The 25702-nt window shown below is 41.9% G+C and overlaps 1 protein-coding gene across 2 annotated transcripts in view; it reads right to left on the reverse strand.

Moving 5' to 3' along the window:
• Nucleotides 1–23340, reverse strand: part of SLC9A9 (solute carrier family 9 member A9) — a 344452-nt gene extending 321112 nt beyond the window's left edge. For both annotated transcript variants that reach the window (XM_065410670.1, XM_065410671.1), the window contains exons 1-2: nt 23002–23340; nt 12414–12616 (exon numbers count right to left, since the gene is read on the reverse strand). In XM_065410670.1, the coding sequence (XP_065266742.1) occupies nt 12414–12616; nt 23002–23176 (378 nt within the window). In that variant the 5' untranslated portion in view covers nt 23177–23340. The remainder of the gene's footprint in view (nt 1–12413; nt 12617–23001) is intronic.
• Nucleotides 23341–25702: the final 2362 nt, after the last annotated feature.

Here is a 25702-nt window from a genome sequence, read left to right on the forward strand (position 1 = left end):
TTGCTACTATGATGGGTTTCTTTGGTCTTCCACCTCCCCTTAAGAATGTTAAATTTAATGACAGTATGGTAGCTATTACTGAGCGGCTCAGCTATATTCATCTCTTAAGTGCACCACTTAGGACTAAATCAAGAATTGCCTCTCCTCTTATGGATTCCAGGACTAGCTGCTCCAATAAGCAGTCATTAATGGTGTCTAGAAATTTTATCTCTGCATGGTGACATGTTCCCAGTCAATAGGGGGATAGTTGAAATTCCCCATTATTAGTGAGTTTTCTGTTTTTGTAGCCTCTCTGATCTCCCTGTGCATTTCACAATCACTGTCACCATCCTGGTCAGGTGGGTGGTAGTGTATTCCTATTGCTATTCTCTTATTATTCAAGCATAGAATTTCTATCCTTTCTATGGTACAGTTTGAGTCATTTAAGATTTTTACTATATTTGACTCTATACTTTCTTGCACATATAGTGCCCTCCTCCACCAGCATGACCTAGTCTGTCATTCCTATGTATTTTTTACCTTGGTGTTAACCACGTTCTATTTATTTTCATCATTCCACCAAGTTTCTATGATGTCGATAATATTCTAATTCACCCCTTCTAGTAAAAAGTTTCCAGCTCAGTCACTGGAGCAGCTGGTTAGCACATTCAGTTTTAAAATTTTTCCCAAACATAACTGTTTGGAAAAGAGCCCGTGTACCTGTCTAATATTCATTTGTCTAGATTCCATAGAAAAATACTTGTGCAGGAGAATTTTGTTTTCTGACTGCATGTACTGCAAACTCAATTTGGGTTCAAAGGGTCAAGCTGGGTTCTCTCAATCTCACATCATCTCGAGGCATAAAGGTCCTGCAGGCTAAATTAGCCCCTCAGCATTGTCTAAGCAAGGGAATGTGTACACTGCTCCGCAGTTTGAACTATAGGGGAATGAATAGAACTGTGCACCGAAGTACTGAGCTGTAACACCCCCAGACGGGCACTGAGGACAGGAACTAAAAGGTTCCTAGTTTATCTTAAGGTAATCATGTTTGAAGAGAACTACATTAAGGTGAACTAGGAACATTCTACTTGACAGTAAAATGTAGTTTTGCCAAGATGTGAATTTGCTCTTTCGGCAAGAGATTCGCTTGGTGGGTATATGCTGAAATCGCACATGTACTAGGAAGCCTTTCCTTTAAACTTCAGATGTTTTGTTGTTTCTTTTAGGAAAGTATATTCAATTAGAGGGCTTTTAATGTGCTTAATTATTAACAGTTCAACTAATTTACCAATAACATCCTGTAGCTCTTCATTATCATTTCTGTTCCCATCTGTACTGATAGTGCAGGAAAAACTGCCATGGCAATGAAACTGAAATATCCTCTCAGTGGCACTCATCTATCCCTATGACACAACAGCTTATTTATCCTCTGCACTGCTGGAGATGCAACACATCATTGTGTGTGGAAATCGGAGGGGGACTAACTCCATCATGGTCGCTGGTATGCCACCTTGTGAGGAAAAAGTGGTCTGTCTTGGAAGCAGCAAGGGGTTACATTATAGTCTCCATGTTCAATGGATGAGACTCATCTATTCTGCATGGAGCCAGAGTAACTGGGCTTTGTATGGGGCAATGAGCAGTCCACTATTCACGCCCCAAACCAGGGCTGTGCCACTATTCTACAATCCAGCCCTTCCTGCCCTCTAAACTGGGATAGCAGCAGCTGTTACTCCATACACCCTTATGCAAGCTGTTAGGCCCCTGGATCTGTGTAACCCTGGACTGTCAAACCCACTCAAGTCTCTGCTTAGCACCAGTCTGTTTGGGTCCCATATGGAGCTTCCTCACAGAGATGGGGTGGAGGGCTACCCATGTGTTATGCAGGAAGTCAGAATAGCTCATGGTGGTCCCTTCTGGCCTTAAATTGCAATAAAAATACAGTATATGTCCCCCCAGCCCTACTCAAGGGATTAGGCAATGCGGAGATTCTTGCATAGGCCCTTTGCTTTGGGGTGAATTTCACCCTATGAGCATATACAGAGAGTATTACTTGTGGCATTGGGTGAAAAGAATCAAACAAAATAAGAAATTGTGCCCCAACTTTTAATGGAACCTTTTTGCAGGTTCAGGAATAATTAGTTACCTTTTTTCAATTGTCACACAATCCTATGCTCCTCAGTTCTGCTTTAGGATGAGGAACAGAAGGACCAACATACCAGTGGAACAGCAGGTGACCCAACAAGTATGGGAGGCACCAATAATCTTGTGAAGAAACCTGTTCTTGTGAAACTTCCAGTTCAATTTTTCAGAGCCCATAGTTTCAAGGAGTTCAAATACATTTAATATAAAGATCTGAACACTGGGGTCCAAATTCAATTCAGAGCTCTTCTGAGGTTCATCCAGCCCAGTGCTTAATTTGTAATGAAAGACGTGCAGGGGCACAAGTGATTTTTGTACTTTCATAACTGACATATCAAGCCCAGAGGTGTCAGGGCTATGAAATGCCACGCTAGAGGTGCCAAGGCTCAGCATTTGTATTTAAAATAGCTTATCTACTTTAAAAATGTTCTTGTTGATTTTATTCTATGAACATTTCCGGAGCTAGTTTTGCCAGATGTCACAGCATAATCCTTACTATTCTTCAGGTGTGAGTCTCCACTCAGATATTCAGGCATGCCTCACTGCATAGCTTGAAAAATCCCTGACTGTATTTGTGTGCAAGTGAGCACAATGGTCAACTGCACCATATCTAGGATTAGAGTCAAACCCTGATCATTGCTGGAAGGTTCTTTGCTTTTTTTCAGAGGGTTATTCATTGTGAATATTCCACCCCACGAGCAACAAATTACACCGACATAAGCGTTTGTGTTCACAGCGCTATGTTGGCAGGAGAGCTTCTCTTGCCAACATAGCTTATGCCGCTTGCAGAGGTGGATTTTATGTCGATGGGGGAGCTCTCTCCCATCAGCATAGAGGATTTTTCACCAGACTGCTGAAACGGCACAGCTGCACTGGTGCAGCTACGCTGCTGCAGTGCTGTATGAATAGACATACCCTTAATCGCAAACAAAGTTACACCTATGAACAAATGGGAGTGGCTCCAGTCTTGCAAGGAGCTTGGCACCTTTCACTGCACTGACTTAAGGGGTAGATGTGGGTACTCAGTCTGTGCAGAAGGTGCTCAGTCCTATAGCATTTGATAGGATGAAACCATTTGGGTTCTATAGAAATTACTCTCAAAACCTACAAAATATAATGGTTAGTCAAGTCCTTTCTATTGATCTTATGAGTCATCCTACAGAATTCTGTAGCAGGGACATACTTTTCCATTAAAACGGTTCCAAAGACCAATGGAAGTCTCATTTTTTATTAAATTCTTGAGGACTTTGTTATAAAGGAATTCGCATCACAAGACCTTACATTTAAAATTTTAGGATCCAGTCCTCAGAAGTGTCTAGTAATCCTACAAAGTGCTGAGGCCCAGATCCAAAAATGGACTTCAGTGCCTAAAGCCCAGTTTTAGGCACCACTGCAATCCACAAAACTCCCGCTCAGCTGCCACTTATCCCTGTAGGGGCCTGAATTTGCTAGATGTCTAAATTTTCTCTAAGAGTTCCCTAGGCACCTATGGACATGCTCTCTCATGCATAAGCCCCAGGGTGAACCTCAAACCAGGTGAAGATAGGTTTTGCCCCACCAGTCTTGCCTGTGGGGCCTGATCTGATAGGTCTGCTCAGACCACACCTACCTCCACACAAAACAGCCAGGGAGGGAAAGAGGAACCTTTAGCCCAGTGGTTAGAGTATTCAATCAGGATGTGGTTCAATTCCCTCCTCTGCATCATGAGAAGAAGGGATTTGAACAGGGGTTTCCCATATCTGAGGTAAGTGCCCAAACTGGGCTATGGGACCTTCTGATCTGAGTATCTCTCTCCTGTTGAAGCTGTTCTACTGTATATAAATAATTAAATGTGCACTGGGTGAGAGGGAAGGTGACTCTAATCTAGCAGTCAGGGCACTCATCTGATAGGTGGGAAACCTCTGTTCAATTCCCTTTTTCACATCAGGCAGAGGGCAGCAACTGAACAGGGGTCTTCAACACCCTGGGTGAATTCCCTAACCACAGGGCTAAAGGTTATAAGAGAGGCCGCCTCTCCACCACTGTCACACAAGACATGGCTTAGGCATCTGACACCAGGAGAATGTTCCCAGCTGTGAATCCCAAGCAGAAATAAATACTTCCCTCCCACCTGGATTTAGGCACCTAACTCCATGAGGTGGTTGGAACTTAAGATACGCCCCCCTCCTCCATATCTGCTATTGGCTAGTTTAGATAGATCCCTGCTTAGTGGGCTAGCTTTTGTGGCTCCCATTCTCTGGGGTCTCTCATTCCCCCCCCCCCAAACACATTGTACAGGAAGCCTAGGGAATTAACTCACGCTTTGTGAATTCCACTGGGTGACAAGAAACTTAAAAGTTAGATACTATAATGCCTAAGTCCTTTTGTGGATATGGGCCTGAGTGACAGACTTAGGCCTTGTCTATACTATGGGGGGAGATCGATCTAAGTTACACAACTTCAGCTATGTGAATAACGTAGCTGAAGTCAACGTACTTAGATCTATTTACTGCAGGGTCCACACTACGCGATGTCGATGAGAGACGCTCTCCCGTCGACTCCCCTTGTGCTTCTTGTTCAGATGGAGTGCAGGAGCGATCTGCGGTCGATTTAGAGCAGGGGTGGGCAAACTATGGCCCGTGGGCCAGATCCGGCCCGTCAGGGGTTTGGATCCAGCCCGCGGGATTGCCACCCCCAGGGTGCCATGGGCCCCGCACCGCTCCCAGAAGTGGCCAGCGCCACGTCCCTGTGGCCCCTGGGGGAGGAGGCAGAGGGCTCCATGTGCTGCCTTCACCAGCAGGCACTGCCCCCTGCAGCTCCCATTGGCCGGGAACGGGGAACTGCAGCCAATGGGAGCTTCGGGGGAGGTACCTGCAGGTGAGGCCAGTGCGTGGAGCCCTCTGTATGCCTCCCTCTGCCCCCAGCGGCCGCAGGGACGTGGTGCTGGCTGCTTCCGGGAGCGGAGTGGCGCAGGGCCAGGGCAGGCAGGGAGCCTATCTTAGCCCCGCTGCATGCTGCTGCCATCCCAGAGCCTCTCCAGGTAAGTGGCACCGGGCCGCAGCCCGCACCCCAGCCACCTGCCACACCCTAACCCCCTGCCCTGAGCGCCCTCACATACCCCGCACCCCAACCCCTGCCCTGAGCCCCCTAGTACACTCCACCTCCTCCCACACCCCGCACTCCCTCCCGCACCCCAACCCCCTGCCCAGCCCTACATTCATGGCCCTGCATGCAATTTCCCCACCCAGATGTGGCCCTCAGACCAAAAAGTTTGCTTATCCCCAATTTAGAGGGTTGTCACTAGACCTGCTAAATTGACTACCGATGCATCCATCGCCACACATCAATTCCCGGTAAGTGTAGACAAGCCCTTACTGTGTGTTGAGAGGGCTCACCACCTTGCAGAAGGCACAAAGCATCTCACAGGATTGGGCAACCCTATAACTAAATTTAAATGCCTATTTCAGATCACTCATTTGGTTACAGCTTTAAAGTCATTTGACAGCACCTAGAATTTCTTAAGTACTGTAATAAATTTTACTTCAAGCTACAGCCTGGATTGTCAAAGGGACACTGCAGTAGGTCACACTCCAGGAGTAATTGTAAAGCTCTTTAATAAAGGCTCGTTACATATTTAAAATATTACATCATACTTCTTTCAGGAAAAGGAGTAATTATACTGGATTCTGCATTCCAGTAGATGAATGGGTATTTATGTGTTTAATTCCAATTAACAAATTAAATTGCGCATAAAAATTCTTTGTTGATAGGAAAGCAGATGCTGCTTGGAGAAGCATGTGCTCCCTTCTATGCTTTTCCTAAATTGTCTGTTTTTAATGGGAAAGGTTTTGGATCAGATATGCAATCTCTGTCAACTGCCGAAAGGATTGATTTGGCAGGCGTGGAGTGTTCATACTGTTCTTCATTCTCCGCAGTTATCAGAGAGGACTAGGATGTGTTACAACATCTTAATAAATGGGGGAACTTCCTGGTTAGGGAGATCACTAGTTGCTACTTAAAGCACGGCTCTCTATATTTATACCCTCACACGACATGGTGTCAGAAGTCCATGAATCTCTCTGTCTCTGAAGGAGTAGAGGACAGAAAAGATCCCTGACTGCCAGAATAGTGAGTGAGCGGGGAAACTTTGTTGAAGCTGCAGCAGGAAGGAATCAGAGCCCTGTCTCAGCACAGCAATGGAGCCTGTAGCACAAATGGAGAAAAGGAAGTGCTAGCAGTCAGTTGGGCCTGTGAACAGCCCAGGGCATATCCGTTTGGCTTGAATTTTAATAAAGAAACAGACCACAAGCCCTTAGTGGTATTACTGGGATCAACGCCTTCCACCTAGGATTCAAAGATTTTGGCTATTGCTAATGTGATTTTCTTTCAACACTGAACACATTCCAGAGCAGCAGACACGCTATCTAGAAGACCCAATGGGGCAGCCAATGGAAGATGAAAAAGCTCTAGAGAAAGATGTCAAAGTCTACACTTTGTTCTTGCAGCAATTCCAGTATCTACCAGCTGACTTTAGCAAATTGGAGATAAACAACTGAAGCATGAGACTTGCCAGAAACAGACTATATTCTGCCAAGGAGGGTGGGGTCAAAGGAGCCAATTTCCAACTGACCTACCACCATACTGACAGGACCAAAATGACCTTTCACATGCCAGATGGCCTGCTTCTGAGAGGACACACATTCCTATCCCTACGAACTTCAGAAAGATACTCTCCAATATCCCTGAGGGACACCAAAGTACAACCAAGTGTGGAGCATGAGCATAGCAGTCTGTGTGGTGGCCCAGTCTGAATAGGGCAAAGTCACACCTTAGTAGAGGCTGCAAGATATGTAACAAGGAGAGGGGGAAAAAATCTCCAAAACCATTACTCTATACAGAGCTATCTGACAGACCTTGGCAGTGGGTAGCCACAAGATTTATTTTTTTCCATTATTATAGCTGATTAATTCTCCAGATATTTTGACTTAGCTAAACTTACACAGTGTTCCTTGGCACAGGTCATTCAGAAACGAAAGTAAATAACTACACCTCATGGAGTTGCTGTAGTCCGCATATCTGATAATGGGCCTCAATTTACCTCTAAAACATTCCTACATTTTGCACAGGACTTTGATTTTGAACATTGTAGGAGGAATCCACATTGCCCCCCGAGTAACAGGGAGGTGGAAAGAGCAGTGCAGACTTTAAAAAGACTGCTGCAAAAATCAGTGGCCCCATATAAAGCATTGCTAGGCATATCGATCAACACCACTTGCATCTGGACTATCTCCATCAGAACTTCTGATGGGAAGACAAATAAGGACATCTTTGTCTGTGGCAACAATACAGATTAAACTGGTCCAACCTGATGGAATTTCAAAAATGGGATGCTGAACTCAAAATTCAGCAACCAAAAAGCTTCCATATTCAGCACAGAACAAAAGCATTACCTGAACGGACAGTGGTGGATTAGCCCCTGAGCCAATGGGGTCCGTGCCCATGGGCCCCGACCAATTTGGGGGCCCTGGAAAAATGGGCACCCCATGCCCTGACCCCGTTCCTGCTGCCTGCTCAGCGCTCCTGCCGGGAGGTGGGGAGCGGGAGCGGGGCACGGTGGATTGCCCCGCTCCCTCCTGGCAGGAGCACTGGGGGGGTCGGAGCAAGCCCCTGGGTCTCAACCCCTCCTGGCAGGAGCACTGGGGGAGGGGGGGAACTGCAGGTGGAAGGGGTGGGGAGGGGCCCCCACTTGCTCTGGCCCAGAGCCCCAAAAAATCCTAATCCGCCTCTGTGACAGGAGATGAGGAACAAAGTTTGGATCAAGAGCTCCCAGACATTTGGAACTGTTCAGAGCTTGGTAGAAACTCCCAGATCCTACCGAGTGGAGACTCCAAGAGGACTTCTCCAGAGGAATCAGATTCATCTTCTGTATTTCCCAACACAGCAAAGAGAGGATCTGGGGCTTGCAAGTACTCTGTAAGGAATTAAGCCCCCTCCTCAGGGAACTCCATGCACAAACTCCACAGAAGTGATAACACAGTCTGGAAGACTGATCAGACCCCATCAAAGACTTGATCATTAAAATAATGCCCGGGATTATTTAAATGCAATTGATAAGGGGACATAGGAAAAATAGTTTTAAGAAATTTGAAGTATATTTTGAACTGTTGTATGTATATCATTTAAATTTTAACTTTTCATTATAAAGAAAGGAAGATGTGGAGTGGGTAGGAGTTCCTGGTCTTCCACAGTCACCAGCGAGAAACAGGATGCGTTGCAGCAGCCATCTTACTAAATGGGAGAACTTCCTGGTTAGGGAGTTCTCTAGTTGCTGCTTAAAGTATAGTCTCTGTGTTTTTGTCTTCACCAGAGGCAGATTAAGGGTTTTTGTCTCGGGCGAGAGCAAGTGCCCCCCCGCATTCTGCCTGCAGTCCCCCTGGCCACTCCCACCCCCAGGTGCTCCTGCCAGGAAGCGGGAGCGCCTATTTTTCTGGGGCCCCCCCAATTGGCCAGGGCCCCTGGGCACGGGCCCTGTTGGCCCCCTGGCTAATCCGTCACTGGTCTTCACACCATAGCACACAATCTGGAAAATGCCAGCACTTTGTGGGTTAACCCTGTGCATTGCACTTGGCCTCTTCAACAAAAAGTGTTGATTGAAAGTGGCAAATTTTAATAATTTTGGAAAAAACTTTATTATAATGACCCCTCATCATTCCTGCAATTTGTGGAGTTAAGTTATCTGAAAAACAGATTTACTGCATTTCTTCATAACGAATAAAAACCTCAGTATTTTTGCAGGTAGTAAGCAAGACAGCATTTTTCCCTATTCCAGTTTAATGTATAGTATTTTGCAAAAATTTTAAGGCATAAATATATATTGAGCCAGATCCTCAGCTGGTATAAATTGCTGTACATCTACTGACTTCAATGAAGCTACATCCCTTTTTTGTCATATATGTATGAAATCTATCTAATCTGTATGAAAAACTACAACGCTAAGGATTTGAACTCAGTATGACAGATATGTGTAGCTGGTAGGAAAAACAGATTTTGCATAACAACCATGAGAATTTATGGATCTTGGCCACATTATCTCCTGCACAGAAATCCACTGAGCACAAAAGAGAAAGAGAGAACACTTCATTTTGTCTTGATTTCTTCTTGTGCCGCTCTGACTTACACCAGCTGGCAGCGGTCCCTAAAGGACCGTACATCAGCTGAGAATTGGCAGAACACAGTTCCATTCTAATTCCACTTTGAAGAAGACCCCAAAACCCCTTTCCTCCCTGACATGTCCCCGACAGCAGGATGGGATGAATTGTTGACATGAGAGCTGCTATAAACCAGCTTTACACCAAGAGAGAGCTCCCACTTCCTGGTTTAGCCAGGTCCAAGTGCAGTGGAAAGAGGCCAGAACACAGGATGGAATCTAGCCCACTGCTTTGGCCGCCATATGGAACACATTTTGTTCTACGAGTGCCATTGCAAAAAACAAAAAGACATGTAATAAAAATGGAATATTGCCTAGAGTTCAAACAAAGTGCATTCCTCAGTGCATTCCAAGTCCTATATGTATGAAACAGATGCATTTTTACTGTGTGTTTTGCTTCTTCAACAAAAGACTGGGGAAGAAAAACAATGTACATTTTTGTTATAAAATAAGACACTCATTAAAATGATTTCTCAAAAGTGATGTTAGAATGAGCATAGATCTGAACAAAAATTAAAAAAATGGTCAGCCTTGCTATTGCAGGTATAGTGCCTGTATTCTCCATCAAGTTCAGGCCTGTAGAGATAGTGTTCTGCTTTTTTAACTTCATTTCAAGTAACTCCCAGTACAACAGAACCCTGTTTACAGCCGAGCACTGAGAGACAAAAGACATTATAATAATAAGCCTGTGTAATTCATTGTTCTGTCTGGGGGCTCTCCTACATTAATATCTTTAAAAGAGACAGCATGTCATTAGCATAATGGCTTGCTCCTCCTCTGTCCAGATAAAGTGCTTTTAAAAAAATGGCTACAATATACTAGATGGATTATTTAGCTTTATAGCAAACAGACCAGACTGCAAAATTGCTTCCGTCTTCTTACCAACAGATAACTTGATTCGATAAACAGGAAGTGAGAACTCAGCAAAAAATAATTTTTTTACACTGTTCTGCTTACTTTGAGTTATTAAACTAATGTGAACCGGCTGGCAAATAATAGGATGTGGTAAATTTAGCTATGCTGACAACTTTATGGGAAATAAGCTGGAGAAAGAACTTTTTACCACTAACTCTTCCAAACCAAGAGTCTCAAATGTCACATTAACATGGGAATTAAGTCAGTAAGTAAATTAGATTAAACTTTTTTCCATAGGCAACAGAAATCCTAATTGCATATTTTTATTATTCAAAACAATGCTATGATATAACAAAAATATATTTATAAATCATGGCACAAGCTAATCACTGCTGAAAAGGCTCGGGAACCTTATATGATGAAGTCAAAGGGGAATTTTGGTTTGCACAAAACAATCAAGAAATAGGCCAAAATGCAAGCATTTTTGTTAATTATTATTTTTAAACCAAAGGCAGAAAAGGCTCTGTGGAGCTTGTTTTCACCTTCTAAATTCTGCTGAATTTGCATTTGTTGTATAGTGTAAAATCGAGGTGGAGTGAATCCCGCAGGCATAGTTTGCAAAAGTAGCATCTGCAGCATGTTCCCCTCCCTGTGGCCTGAAGAAACCCACAATGCTAACTCCACAGAGCTGAGGCTTTAGAGAATCTTTTCAGGGTGCCAGGCTGGGGAAAAAAGGGAGGATGATCCCCCGACAAGCCTGCAGATACCAGTGTGCAATTTATGCTGTTCCATTCTCATAAGAGTCATTATTCAGCTCCAGAGTGAGTGCTGTGATGAAGATGCTGAAACCTAGGCTGCTCACTGCATCTGAGCACAGCTGGATGTCAGGCAAAAGGTGGCACTTCAAGCACTAGAGACACATGCCACTGCGATACTTAAGGAAAACTCTCCATGCTGCCAGATTGCTCCTAGTTTCTAGGCTGACTCTGACATGGTTGCAGGCTAAGGGGCAGAGCTGGTGCTAGCCCACTGGGGGCCCTAAGGAGGAATGTCTCCTACACACACACACTAAAACAGGCAATTTCTTATAATAAAAAGCAAATAGGGGGACCACTTGAGCTGCTCGGGGCCCTAAGCAATTGCTTAGTCTGCTAATGTCTAGCGCCAGTTCTGCTAAGGGGGACTGTTGTGGCTATGCAGAGCCACCTGCCAAAGGCAGTTATCTAGAGAGCCAATAGTCTTCCAGGAAAAAGCCTGAAGACTCAGTAAAGTCTGAATAAGTCTGAGGTCCCATTATTTTCCTGTACCCACCCAGGTTTGCTATCACAACCTTCAATCAGCCTAATTTTTCCTGAGGGAGGCAATAACCAAACATACACAGGCTCCAATTCAGCAAGGAATTTAGTATGTAATAAGTATGTGGAAAACGTTAAGCTTGTGGGTAATCCCACTGACTTCTATGCAGGAGGACCTATATTATAAACATAAACACAACTCCTGAGTTTAAATAACAATTACCATTATAACACACAGGTAAGTGAGTTACAAGGCAACACACATGAAGGAATTCGAAGTCATACAGTAATGGAGTGTAATAACAAAAGTGAAGTTTAAGCAGTTCCTCATATGTTTAGAACCTTGGTATGCACATGTTTTATCTCTCATTACAACATGAGAAATGTGCTGTTATGAAAAGTTCTTGTTGGGTTTTTGCAACATTCTCTTTCTTAGAAATTTAGAAAAAAGGGAGTGTGGGGGAAGAGGGAGCATAACATTTAGATTTTAATATTAACATTACATTTGAAATTTTTGATTCCATGTAGAGCTGCTTAAGTAATGAAAACACTGATTTGTAAGTAATTTATTCCATGCCTGATGGGGGGAAATGTGTTGAGTCCATCACTCACTAATATGATTTGACCAGATCTTCTCAAGATAAAGCCAATATTTGTGGGGGTTGAAGTGGTCATACCAGAGAACTCAGGCAATTGTTTTGTTCACACATAGCTTCCTGCCTGCAGTGGAGCTGTGAACTATTATTCTTTTCTGGTTCATAACAATTGGACATCTAATTCACCTTATTTCCTTTTTCTGTCTGTTCTCCTTCCTGTTCCTCTCTTGTCATCCTAAAATCAGAATAAGTGTCCATATCACACTATAAATAGGGACAGATTCTCCTTTCACACTGGCATAAGTTAATAAAGCAAGAACTCATTTTATAACACACAAGGATAATGGCGGACAATCCTTTTACCTTTTGAAGCATTGCATTGCCTTGGTGAGCATTAATGTTGTGTTGGCTGATTTCCCTTTTGTACTGATATTCATATACTTGGTTTGTTATATTAACAAGTAGAGTGGGTGGGCCAAACTTCAGCTTCTCACAAGGATAGACAGTTCCACTTTCAAAGTCTGTTGGTGTTGTTGCATATCGTATAATTAATCCCATTAGGAGACCTGAAGATTAGAAACATAAGAGGTTAAAATACTGTAAGTGTCTGATACAGCATTGGTTATAGACATGGAGAAGAAAAGTATGGTGGTGCCCCTTCACCAACAGCACCACCGAGGTGCACTACAGGCAGTATTGTGTGGATGAATATGGAACACTGAAGAACATGGCAATTTCTGGATGAATACAGGGGTGGACATGAGGGTTTTACATGCACTTGGAACAGATCATACTTCTGTGATCCAGGTATTGGGGTTATTCTGATGTTTTTACTAACCATGTTACTCAGCTACTGCATGCCTAATAAGGTATGTGTGGTAAGTACGTATTTAGAGTGGGAGGATGCTTTTGTGGCTAAAACACTGTACTGGAAGTCAAGAGATAATGTTCTTATCTCAGCAACTCTGAAGGCTTCCTGTGTTAAAGTTATGTTGGGCAAGTCGTTACTCACTCTGTCCCAGGACACATTCTACATATTGTAAGGAGCTATGCAGTTATGGTGCTATATAAATAATGAACAATAAAAATGGAAAGAAAGGAAAGAAGGATGCTGTTGTGGTTAAGACACAGAGACTTGGATTTAGTTCCTGGCTATGTCTACACTGCAGCTGGGGATGTATGTTTATATTGCAGTTTGCATAGATATGCCTGTGCTAGCTGTGCTCTAGCTACCTTGCTAAAAATAGCAGTAAAGACATGGCAGCACAGGCTTCAGTATGGGCGGCACAAGCAAGCACATGCTTAGGGGAGTCCGGCAGACTTGTGCAGCCATGTCCTCACTACTATTTCTTAGCGAGCTAGCTAGATTAGACATACCCACCTGAGATTTAAACAAGCTGCAAATCACACCCCCAGCTGCAGTGTAGCTATGCTGCTGACCTCCTGTGGGACTTTGGACAAGTCACCAACAGTGTCCCTCAGATGGAGAAAATAATACTTCCCAATTTGCCATGGGTGCTGTGAGGATTGTTGATAATCAATGAGTTCATTTTATTTATTGATAAGATGTCAGATACCTTCGCTCAATTGGTTTATTGAACATAGAGAAATCAGCACAGACAGAAAAGGGTTAATACTTTACATGATCCTGGGAAGTAGTTCTTGCAGCAGTTTTCAGCATGTCTGCTCCAAAGTGTGTGCTTAATTCAGCTCATATTTAGGCTGTGTCTACACTTAAACTGCTACAGCAGTGCAGCTGCGCCACTGTAGCGCTTCAGTATAGCCACTCACTACAGCAATGGGAGGGGCTCTTAATTTAGTTAGTTAATTTCTCCCCCCCCCCCTCCCAAGAGGTGGTAGGTAGTTCAATGGCAGAATTTTTCTGTCGCCCTAGCACTGTCTACACTGGGGGTTAGCTTGGCTTAACTACATTGCACCCCTGAGTGATGTAGCTGGGTCAGCTTAACTTTCTAGTGTAGATCTGGGCTTATATGTCCCTTATTTATGACAGCAAAAAGACTAATGCCTCTCACTTCCTTTTCCTTATCTGGTTTTTATTTGTCAGGTTATATGACATCTGTGCCAACTACAAACAATATTATTCCAAATGTTAATAAATCATAGAGTACAAATAATATTAGGCCATGAAAACCTACCGTAAGTGTTCCCAGCACACAGTTCCTACTAGGCAAAGCTTAGACATCATGCTTTTGACCAATCAATGGAGCATACATCTTGCTTTTGGCAAATAAACAGAACATACAAGGCACAAAACCAATAATTTAACTACGAATAAAACCTTAAAAGTACACTATAAAAGCTAATCTTGAGAATAAAATATTCCAAGATACACATTTAGCATAAGTACAAAAGTATGCTGGGAATTTTTGGTTCTTAGCTTAGCATAAGCCTTCTGGTTCATTCTATAATATTGACTAATAGTATAGATCCATAAATACTTGGGAAATATTCAGATACAACGGCGATGAAGGCCATTAAGTATCTAGATTTTTTTTTTAGAGCCCTTTGGAAAATATGAAGGAAATTTAACCATAGAAAGTAACCCAGAGGAGTCAGAAAATTTAGAGCTAATACTGAAGTTTCATTCAGTAACCAAATACTGTGGTGATGAGAGTGGTATAAATGGCTAGACAGACAGACAGATGGAACAATCTTGTTGTTGGCCAGTTTTGCAGAGGTCTCTGAACAGTGGTTGCCTCTAGCATATCAGATTAGATGTAATATTTTAGCTTCATGGAGTAAGGCAAAGATGGTGTAATAGCAATAATGCTGACTATACTTTTAAGGAGGGATGTTTTCTTTAAATCCCTCAGGATTCACACCACCAACTAAGAGTCCAAAGGTTGCTTCCTGAGGTCGTATGAAATGTGCATAATAAATCAGATAATAAATCTAGCTGTAGTAAGAGGTAGCATATAGACTTCCTGAAAATTCTTGGGGGAAGGGAAGCAGGCACTAAACGTTCCAATGCAAAATATTAATACCATGATGGCCAACCCCAAGAGTTCAAAAGTCAAGAGTCAGACCTCAGGAAGCCATGAGAATGAATTGGTTAAAACAGTTTGGGGTTTTCAGTCTGACTTCAGATTATTTAACCTTTAGGGGGAACTGCCTATCTCACAAGGTATTATTACAGGTTGAAAATTCAACCTTAAATGCACATGCAAAAATGTGGACCTTCCCACTGGGTGCTTGGAAAGGATGCCACTCACCCTCTCTCAGACCCTTGAGTGGGAGAACGATCATCCTTTCCTCTCCAGCTCTCTTTCCCTCTGTCCCAAGCTCTCAGACCCTTCTCTCAATCCCCAGACCCTATCTGCCATCAGTCTCAGCCCTTCTTGTGCATTCTCCTTCCCTTCCCCTTCAGTCTTCTGCCATGCTTGTGCATTCTCTTTCCCTTCCCCTTCAGTCTTCTGCCATGCCACATTCTCCCTTCCTTTCCACCCACCAAAGTCTACCTGAATGGCCCTCATTTCCTGTCCCCATAGTGGGCTTGCCTGCTCCCTCACCCTCCTTTCCTACCCCTCTAAATTCTGCTGTCATCCCATATTCACCTGCTCCCTCACTGTCCTTCAATATTAATTTACTCCATACAGTGTTCTTGCTTAGCTTCAAAATTCCCTTGACCCCATATTAACCCACTATCCCCCTATCCTGCTCTGCTCTTCACCATTCCATACCTGCCCAGTCTCCCCACACTATTTCTCCCTGATTTCTGACAGCATGTAGGGCAGCCATCTTCCTTGAGTCAACCAGGACTCTCTCCTACTGAAACAATGGGAGATAGTGGCCATCTTTAGTAGGAGCTATCTCACTATCACCTGCAAAGGTAGTAGGGAAATGACAGCCATTTTAATTGAGGGGATCGGCCTGTGACTCTCGAATGGCAGTCATGTTTTGCCTACATAGCCTCTATGCTACCATTGAATAGATCACTGCTTCATAAAACACTTTGAGAAAACTAGTATATGTTCTATACATAAAACCAAGTTCTGGTTACTGTTTTAAATATATGGGGACTGTCAGGGAAGTCCGGGATCAGACTACCTGCAACAGGTGCCTATAAGGGAGAATGAGCCAACTCAGATCCACCTAGAAGTAACAGACTAACACGGCTGCTACTTTGTAACTAGAAGTAACTGAATCCCTAATCAGTTAGTTAGTTGTGTTACTAGGCCTTAGGTGGGGGGGATTATAGAGACAGGAAGCTCCTGAGGAGAGGAGCTCCCAGGACAGCTCACCAGAAGAAGGAGCCTGGCAGGCATGCTCCTAGGGACAGGGAACTCCTAATCAATGGCAGGAAGCCCAGCCTCTCAGGAACTACAGGCTGTCCCAGAGAAGAGCTGCATTTGGCAGATCTCTGCAGGCCCTGGCTCCAGGGAAACCTCCTCCTCAGGCAGTGGCAAGAGACCTAACTCCAGGGAAGGGACCAGAGCCAAGGGAACCCTGCTGGAGGGGAGTAGGAGACCAGGGAGAACGCATAAATTGAGACTGACTGTTTCCCATCCAAGATGTTGTGGTGAAGGTTTGCTTGTATTTTCATTGGGCCTTTGATTAAAAAACTAGACCACTCAGAAGGGTCATTGTTCCCTACATAAAGCCACATTTAACTTATTAACGGCACATTTGGGGAAACTGAGACATGGTCAAATTGTGTTCTCTTTTATACTAGTGAAAGTTCATTAATTTGGCTTCTGGGTTATATTATTTCAAACAGCAGTGGCAAGTTTAAGATGGGAAGCTACAAGGGCAACTCTTATTCTGTGTCCTGGCAAGATATGATATCTTCAACAGTAGTCACAAACAGTCTTCTGTGAGTTTTCTCTGGTGGGACAGATAATATTCAGAAATGGTTAGTCTGGCATTTCACTGAACTTTTCCAAAGAAGTCACACAGTCCTGCAAACACTTAGGTACCTGAATATATTCATATATGTAAAGCTGATCAATATGTGTTTGCAGGAATGGTGCTTTTTAAGGTCTTAAAATTATCGTCAAGCGTGCTGTAAGGAAATAAAAATCAACATTTGACAAAGACAACTAGAATTCAAGCTTGTGTTGCTTCTTTCTCCTAGTGTGGATCCTATCCTCAGATGCAATATAGGTCAGGGTAGCATACCGGATGCTTAAAGGTATTGTCAATGGTTTTAGAGTACAAATTTTGTGTGAGTATCAATAGACATACAGGGATGGCTAGCATTAAGTACAGCAGATGTTGACAATCAATATTCTTGGAGCATTAATGGAGCTTTTGAGTCTCTTGAGTTCTCAGAGGAACGTTGTGATGTTTTAAATTTGAAGTATAGATGGATTCAAATCCCTAGATTCAGAAAATTAATGAAAGCTCCATAGAAGGATCTATAAGAGACAATTGCTGTATCACTTCAATGTTTCTGGAGACCACTTAACTATTGCAGTCATATTATTCCTTAAGAAATAAAGCATTTACCATAGGTCTGATTTAACAATATACAGAATATAAAACCTCAGGAAAAATAAATATTTTAAAGTTTGTGCATCATCATCAACTCACATACATTTCTGCTTTGTATAAAATATTTAATATTTCTAATATAGCTGTACTCAGAGGCCCTAGTCCAGATTCTAATTAAAATCATCCCCTTTTTTAAACATAGGCTAAAGATGTACAGCATATGCCTTTCTTTCTGCTGCCTCTACCTTCCCATTTATACTGTTCTCACCAACTCCAAAAAAAATTATTTACAATAGGTTCTAAAGAAGCATTCAGAACACACTTAATAAAAGCAGGACTAATATTTTCAATATCCCTTGCAACCACTGTTCCCCAACACTGCAACTAAATATGGAAATATTTTCAAACAGTTCTCTGTGTTTAATATATGGGGCACCCTATACAAAACATACCTTTAATACCAGGTACACATGGCAGCCCCTCATATGTTCCATTAATTTCAATAGGATGGGAACCAAATGCACAAACCCAGATTTTAGAATGGAAGGTCAGCAATGACGCTGTTAAAAATAACAAATTGCATGTGAACAAGTCAGGAAAGGATTTATTCACATAATAAGAAACCAGGTAGCACTATTACAGGTTGCTATGCTGAGAGCACAAGTAAGACAGCTTCAGATATAACATCAGTTGAATATGGAGTTTAGTCATTAATACGGAGTCTTATCATGCAAGGTTGAGAGCACGCCGCACTGAGTAGGAATCAATCCCTAACACTCTAGAAGTCAGAATCCAATTAGGACATCACTTCTCTTCCCAGGTTCCCTTTATCCAAGATGTTTCCCTTCAGTGACTAGTACTGACGTTCGGACATTTCCTTTTTAAAAGTGACTATTCTGAAGCTGGATTGAATCAGAAAAAAGACACTTTAAAGTGACAGGTTGTTGTTTTTTATTGCATTACCATTTGTTTCTCCTCTCCCAGAAGCACCCCAACTAGAGGCCAAACCTGATTCCATTGAAGTCAATAGGAATTTTGCCAATGACTTCAGTGGAAGCAGGATCAAACCCTTAATCATAGATAATAGTGTTGGAAAAGACCTTTGAGATCATCAAGGTCACACTCTCATATCAAAGAGGATATTCCTCCCACTAGGATTTTATCTAGCTATTTCTGAACACCTCTAAATGAAGGTGACTCAGAAACCATATATGGAGTTCAGTCCATTGCTTAATTCTCCTGACTGTTAAATAATTATTTTAGAGCCGACCTGCATTTCTTCACGTTTGATTTAAGAACATTACTTCTCTTTTATATTCCAACTACAAAATCCATTCTGGCTATGGATGTTTCTCAAACTTGTACTATATTATGCAACCTGCCTTGATCATCCTTTTTCCAGGCTCTAAATTATACCTTGAAGATCTCTTTTCATCATTCATACATTAATTGAAAAAGGGAAAATTGTGATTTTTGTCATATTACCCCAAACTATGGATTCCCATTTCTAGGACCTAATCCTATTAGGTTCTGACCTCCCACAGTCCCTTTAAAGGAATTGGGAAATACTCAGCACTCATTCAGAACCTCAAAGGATCAAGCTTGAATCACCATTTTTGCCCCACTTCCAGTAAATAGTTCCCTGAAAAAAGCAGTTACGGTTTAGTGTCTTAGGATAGTGACTGTAACAGCTCTTCCGATCTGTCTTGCTGGCTCTACTACTGACTTGCCATGTGACACTAGGTATGTCATTTAAGTTCTTTGCACTCGATTCTCTACTGCATTATTCTAGTTTTACATCAATAAAACTCCATTGATTACAACAGAGTTACAGCAGCATAAATCTGATGAACCAGAGTGATGAATCCAGCCCTCTGTGCCTCGGTTTATTTGTAACTGGAGTTTGGTGTTGATTTTCAACAAGAAAGCTCTAGCGGCTTTGGGCCCCCTCTACCTGAGAGTATGTTTACACTGTGGGACTATACTGACATAGCTATGGTGTCATACCTATGCCTGCATACCCCTGTAGTGTAGATGCAGACCTACTGTCAAGGTCATCATTTTCAGAAGTGACCACTGATTTGGGTGCTCAGTACGAGTCTGATTTTCAAACCACTGATTTCAATTGGAGCTGTGGGCTCTCAGCACTTCTAAAAGCCAGTCCCAAGGCATTTGCTGCTGGGCACTCAAAAGTACCTTTCAAATTCCTCGAAGGAAGGGCCATGTTATGTAAGTGCTATTGTTAGAATAAAATGGTTAGAAGTGTAAACGCCAACATTTCCTACTGTCCATGCTGACACTCAGCTGCTTCTTCACACCTCATTCAACTGCCTGCTTTGGCACTGGCCAACCCCAGAGCATTACCAAGAATGCTACTGTTGAACCTAGCTACAAGAATCAGAGACACAAATTCAGTGGGAGATTGGAAGGCAAACCAATGAATGAATCTGCATTCTTCTGTCCATGGGGCTTAGTGGCCTGAGTTGTGGGTGCTCAGCTCCTCACAGGATCAGAGCCTAAATCTGTCACACCTTTATGCTAATTTTCCTCATCTTTCTCTTTGACCATCTTCTGCAATGGCACGCCCAGAAATAATGGTCACACACTGCATTGCCAACTCTTTCAGACCCAGACATCTTTCTGTGCAACTGTCGGCAAACAGCTGGCCAAATACTACTCACTCATAAGTAAATAGACCTGATTCTCCATAGCTTTGCAGACTGTGTATTCATGTAGAGCCTGAAAATGGATCCAAACAGCAGACATCTGTGCCTCCATACAATGAACTATGGAATCAGGGCATTACGCCTATACAAAGTAGGTGTAAAATGCTACCGATCTGATTGTAAAATCTGGTGTAAATGGCTACACAAGTTTCAAGGCAATGGAGAACCAGTTCTCATGGTGCTACTCAAGCTTGACTGCCATGTAAGTGAGAACAGAATTTGGCCCAGTACAAGCACATGGTTCTGTAGAGATTCCTACAGGTGATTTTCCTCTGAAGTTGCTGGTATTGATCTGTTACAATTGTTTACAATTGAAATGCTGGTTTCCTTTAACCACTCCTGTTTCACACTGCTAAGAATATCTAAAGCCACGCCCAATATTGCTAGGTGCAGAAAGGACTACAGCTTAAGCTTGTAATGCATATGAATGGGTATTTCTCTTTGTCTGAAGTCGGTCATAAATAATAGAAGACTAAATGGACTCAGTATCCTTTGTTCAGGAATTTCTTAATACAGAGCTTCACTCAGGCCTCAGCACAGGTCTCAACTGGCAAGTGAATTTAATGAACTCTAAAAGGGATACTCTGCTTAACGGTATTCATGGCTACACAAGGTGCAAGGCAATGACAAATATTCCACATTGCAGGAGTTGAAAATGTTATTGACATTAAATGCTCAGAAACAACAGCGATGGGCAGCAGTATAAAACACTAAGATAGGAAACTGACTTTTTTTTAATGAAGTTGGATTGCATTCCCTACCCTCTTTTTGCTTTTATATCAGTTTTGATAAGGTACGTTCAAAACGAACCAGAGATGGAGAACCCAAGTCACTAAATTCGGATCCAGTCCAAAACTTAGGCAAAAGTATGGGGTGTTTGAATCTGAGGTTTTGGTTTGTGTCTAACACAGCAAGTAACATTATCAGTTGTACACAGGACACCATACAGAAGAAGGAAAGAATGCTAAGGGGAAGGGTCTTGTGTGTAAATCCTAGAAAAATGTTATATTTTACACGTTGGCCATAATGAAAATATTGCGTAGTATTTCATTGATTTCCCCACATGCAGAGATTAATAGCAAAAAATAACAGGCAAATGTATATAATCATCTGCAATTAGAGGTGGTTTGTACAGTATAAAAACTATTTTAGTAGAACTATCTAAACTGTGCACATCAATGCCATTATTAATGGTGGTGAACTGTAACCTTCTACCAAGAATTGCTTTTTAATCTCAGTTGATTTACTAGCAGTATATTATGCACATGGGACATAAAACCTGAGAAGTTAGAGATAAAATAAAATAGGGTGGATTGTCACATAAGTTCCTTTTCCACCACTCTAGTTATTTGCCAGTAAAGAGTTACATTATAAAACATAATCTTTCAAAACAGAGGCAGGGACAGGTATGAAGGAAAGCAACACTCACTCTTCCCCACCCACCTATTTAGAATAGCATGAGTGGCTTGATACAAGATTGTTTGTTTTTTACTTTCCTCTGAAGCATCAGGTCACTGCTAGAGGCAGGAAGTGACCTAAACAGGTCATCAGGTCACGTATCTGGTACAGAAGGGTAAATCCTGTGTTCCTATGACTTTTCAGAGTTTATTTGTGTAATTAACAGTTTTAAACGGACAATGTTAAGACTGATAGACCTCAGCTCTAACCCTCCAATAAACTCTAACCCTCTTCCTTTAAAAGATACCGCTTAAGGTGGAAACAGCTACTGACCTTCAAATTTATAGCTCCAATGGTCTTAAAATCATGGGCCTTATTATCTCAAGTTCCATGCATGCACTGTCAATGACTTCAATGGAAATACTGCATGCAACTGACAGAAAAACAGGCTCAAGTATTTTTTAGAATATGCAACCTTAGAGCATGTGAATTTCATAATGCATGGGGCAGCATCATGACATTCATAGGAAAGTCAGAGTCACAGATGGTTTGTGGCTAGGATGCACAATGTATAAAGTGATAATTTGTATCCCTTTTTCCAGCCTTGACAGTGTCATCAGGACACGTTTTGTGGAAAGCAAAATGGAGATCACACAACTTTTCTGAAAGTGAAACAAGAGTGAAAGGAAGGACTGGGGAAATAGCCCCCCCCCCCCATTCCCTCCATATAATAATTAAACTGACAGAGATCTTCATCGCAGCAGGCTACGCAGAAGGTCCTATGCATAAGTTAAATAAAATATTGGAAAATTTCATCAAGGAAGATTAGAACAAGAGAGGCAAACTGAAGTACAGATACGATGGAAACATTCAGGGAAGGTCAGATCTGCTTTTCTACAATACAATGAAAAACAAAACAAAAATCTTCAGCTAGTTGAAATTGCATCAGACCACAGGGCTGGACCCATGAGATCCTAATAGATTCCTGCTGTGACTTAGTGTCACACTATCATGGGATATCACACACAAGTGTGCATTATATTCAAATGAAATAATCTCTTTCAACCTGGTATTTCATTCTGGCATCCTATATTCCCATACTCCCAAAGGGTTATCAGATTCAGATCTGCCCATGGAAGTACATTATCTGCACAGTGCTATGATAACCTATTCATGACATTTACTCCATTGACAGGTCAACCTATATCTGCTTTGTGAGAGTTGAAGAGTTACATTTTTTACTGCACATTTCAATAGGCTAGTGGCATTTCATTCAGTATCTTTTCTGTGCCTTGTCAGCACTTGAGCTCAAGTGTCTAATTATACACATGCAACAAGTTTAATACTAAACTGACACTTGAATTTGTACTCACCATAAACCATGGCTCCTCCAGTTTCATGCAAAAAGCGGAATCGATGATTTTTAAATAACCAAATTGTTAATATTGTAAGAATGAGCAAAAAGTTAAAGACCAGCAATTCCACAGCTCCCTGATGATAAAACTGATCCTCATCTCTTGCTGACATATATTTCCTTAATTTCTCCATTTCATTCCCATATGCGAGTACTTAAAATAAAGGATGAAGAGGAACAAAATGCAAAATAAAGAAAACACCTCAGGTTAAATGCTGTATCATCAACTTTGGTAAAAGAAAGTCTAGACACTACTGAAATTCACAAACACATCTGCTTTATTTGCAGCCTCACGGCAAACTCCCCCAGCTCAGAATTCAGCTGGATTCTAGTTACAACTTCCTGTTTCTCTCTTAAAGCTGTCCTGTCTCATTTGTAATGTTATGATTGCATCATTATATTGTTCTTGTTTTAAATGGATATCCATAAGGTTTGTGCAATTTGAGGCTCTGTGAACCTATCAAACCTCTGTGACCCTACCAAAAACTATGTTTGGCTTGTTTGCAAAAATTAGTTTGTGTCCACAACACTTTGTTCCTGTAATTTTTTAAAAATCTTTTTCATAAAATCATAGTAGGAGAACCTTGAGCATCTCACATAGGCAAACCCTAATTAATGTTGAACAAGTGGCATAAACGACAAGTTGGTTATGTTTTTACAATTAAAAAACCCTTTCCATTTTACCACTCTACAGTGCTAGTCTTAGGCAAGGAAGCTTGGGGTTTACTACAATAGGAGTTTGCCTGCATAAAGACCAAATAAAAAATGAATGAAGATTGCAAGATTCAGGGCCTAATTCTGCAATGAGCTCTGGATGGACAGACTCCTGGGGCACATAGTGAAAGCAGGGGGCCTGCCAACGTGAAGCTCATAGCACCATAGTTAGAAAAACACAATACAAATTAAAATATATTTTTTTCATCATTTATGCTGCTGGCCCATTTCCATTCACTGTAGGCAATAAAACTGGCTACTTTTATAGCCATTTCTAGTCAATTTCACTTTCAGGTTGTCATGTCCTAGCTCAATGCTACAATATTTGAGCTGCAGACACTGGAGGAGAATATTCATGTGTTTAAATACCACCTCCAGCCATTGGAGTATTATAAAAGAGAAGAGCAAAGCATTTCTCTTTGTCTCAGATTCCATACAAGTTTGTTTACAGAAAGCCTACATTTGCTGCCAAATTTGAACTGACGGTGCCCCTTCAAACTCTTAAATGTCAGTGATGAGTCAATTCAAAACGAATACATAGGCAGCAATGCTGCCAGCTGGGCTTGGTGGCCCCTGCTCTGCACAAGGTGTCCACAGCTCCAAGCAGACCTTTCTTCCCACACAAGACTATGGCTTCTTTGTCCGTTCTGCAACCCCTCAAACCATTTTTATATTAAGGGGCAATGGCCTGGTCACTATGTATAGCCAGTTTCATGGTGTTTCCTAACTCCTCTTCCCAGGGAGTTTCTCTGTAGAAGGGGATGATATAGCTCCATACAGTTATTTTTTAATTCACCTCTCTCTTCTTTCCTACTCCTTTTTGCATAGTCACCCTGTATTTGTGTTTTTGCTTTGCTCTTCCCCTCTGCCTCCCACTGCACCTCATTTTCTCCTTTGGATGTCTCTCTTCTCCTCTGCTCTGTTCCTCTCATCACTCACAGGCAGGGTGTAAACTCAGACAAGGACATTTGAATTCAAGTCCATCTGCTGAACCCATGAAGTCTGGGTGAATTCAAAAATAGGCAAAGCCAATTCACACATCCCTCGTTATAAGACAGGAATAAGTAAAAAAAAAAAAGACAAAACTTAGATTTTGAGTTAGACAATTGAATATTTATTATCCATTATATTGGAAACAGCAAAATAATACATGAGGATTAGGTGGAGGGATTCTGATTACACTACTGAAATAAAAACTCTTCCCAGAACGTTAGAGCCAGATGGGCAGAATGATATCAGTGTAAGGGAGGGACAGGGCATTTGATTTGCACATTTTCTCAGTTCAGAAATGAAAGTGTTCGTAGTACTATGACTATGTGGTATAATGTATTAGAAGAAACAACAGCACTCTCCTAATCTGCACATGGCAAGTTGCAGGAAGTTCTCATGTGCTGTTCTTCCTGCTTGTTAAAAAATTAGTTTAAGAGTAGCTATGCATGTTTGATACTGCAGCTTTTCACCAAGACAGCCTAAACATGTTACAGGTGGCAGGGACTTTTTGCAAATCAATGGGACTATGGAATCTGGCCCTTAGATTGTATCTCAAATCACTAATGTTCTGAATGTCAACAAACCAAAAAGAGCAAACAATAAGGCAATTCTGTGTTCTATGGTTATGTCTTTATATCGAACCCAAGAAGCAATAAATCATGTGTCCTTGGGGAAAAAACAGAAGCACTTAAAGTGTTAGTGTCTTTAATATTTGAAGTACAGACTTTTGCCCACATAAACAGGGCCTGTTGAAGTCTGAGGCAAGAATTCTGGTATCTAACCTCCCTTTCCTGTGGTAGCACAATGATGCTTTTTGACTATTGGTTGCCCATATACAAATAACTTCTCTGACATGAAAGGATTCTGACAATAACCACAATGATTCTGTCTTGAAAAACAATCATCCTTTCTGACTATACACTGATTCTTTTGAACCATGGTTCCAAACACTACAT

This window comes from Emys orbicularis, chromosome 9, assembly GCF_028017835.1.
Source record: "Emys orbicularis isolate rEmyOrb1 chromosome 9, rEmyOrb1.hap1, whole genome shotgun sequence".
In the NCBI taxonomy this organism is placed as follows: domain Eukaryota; kingdom Metazoa; phylum Chordata; order Testudines; family Emydidae; genus Emys; species Emys orbicularis.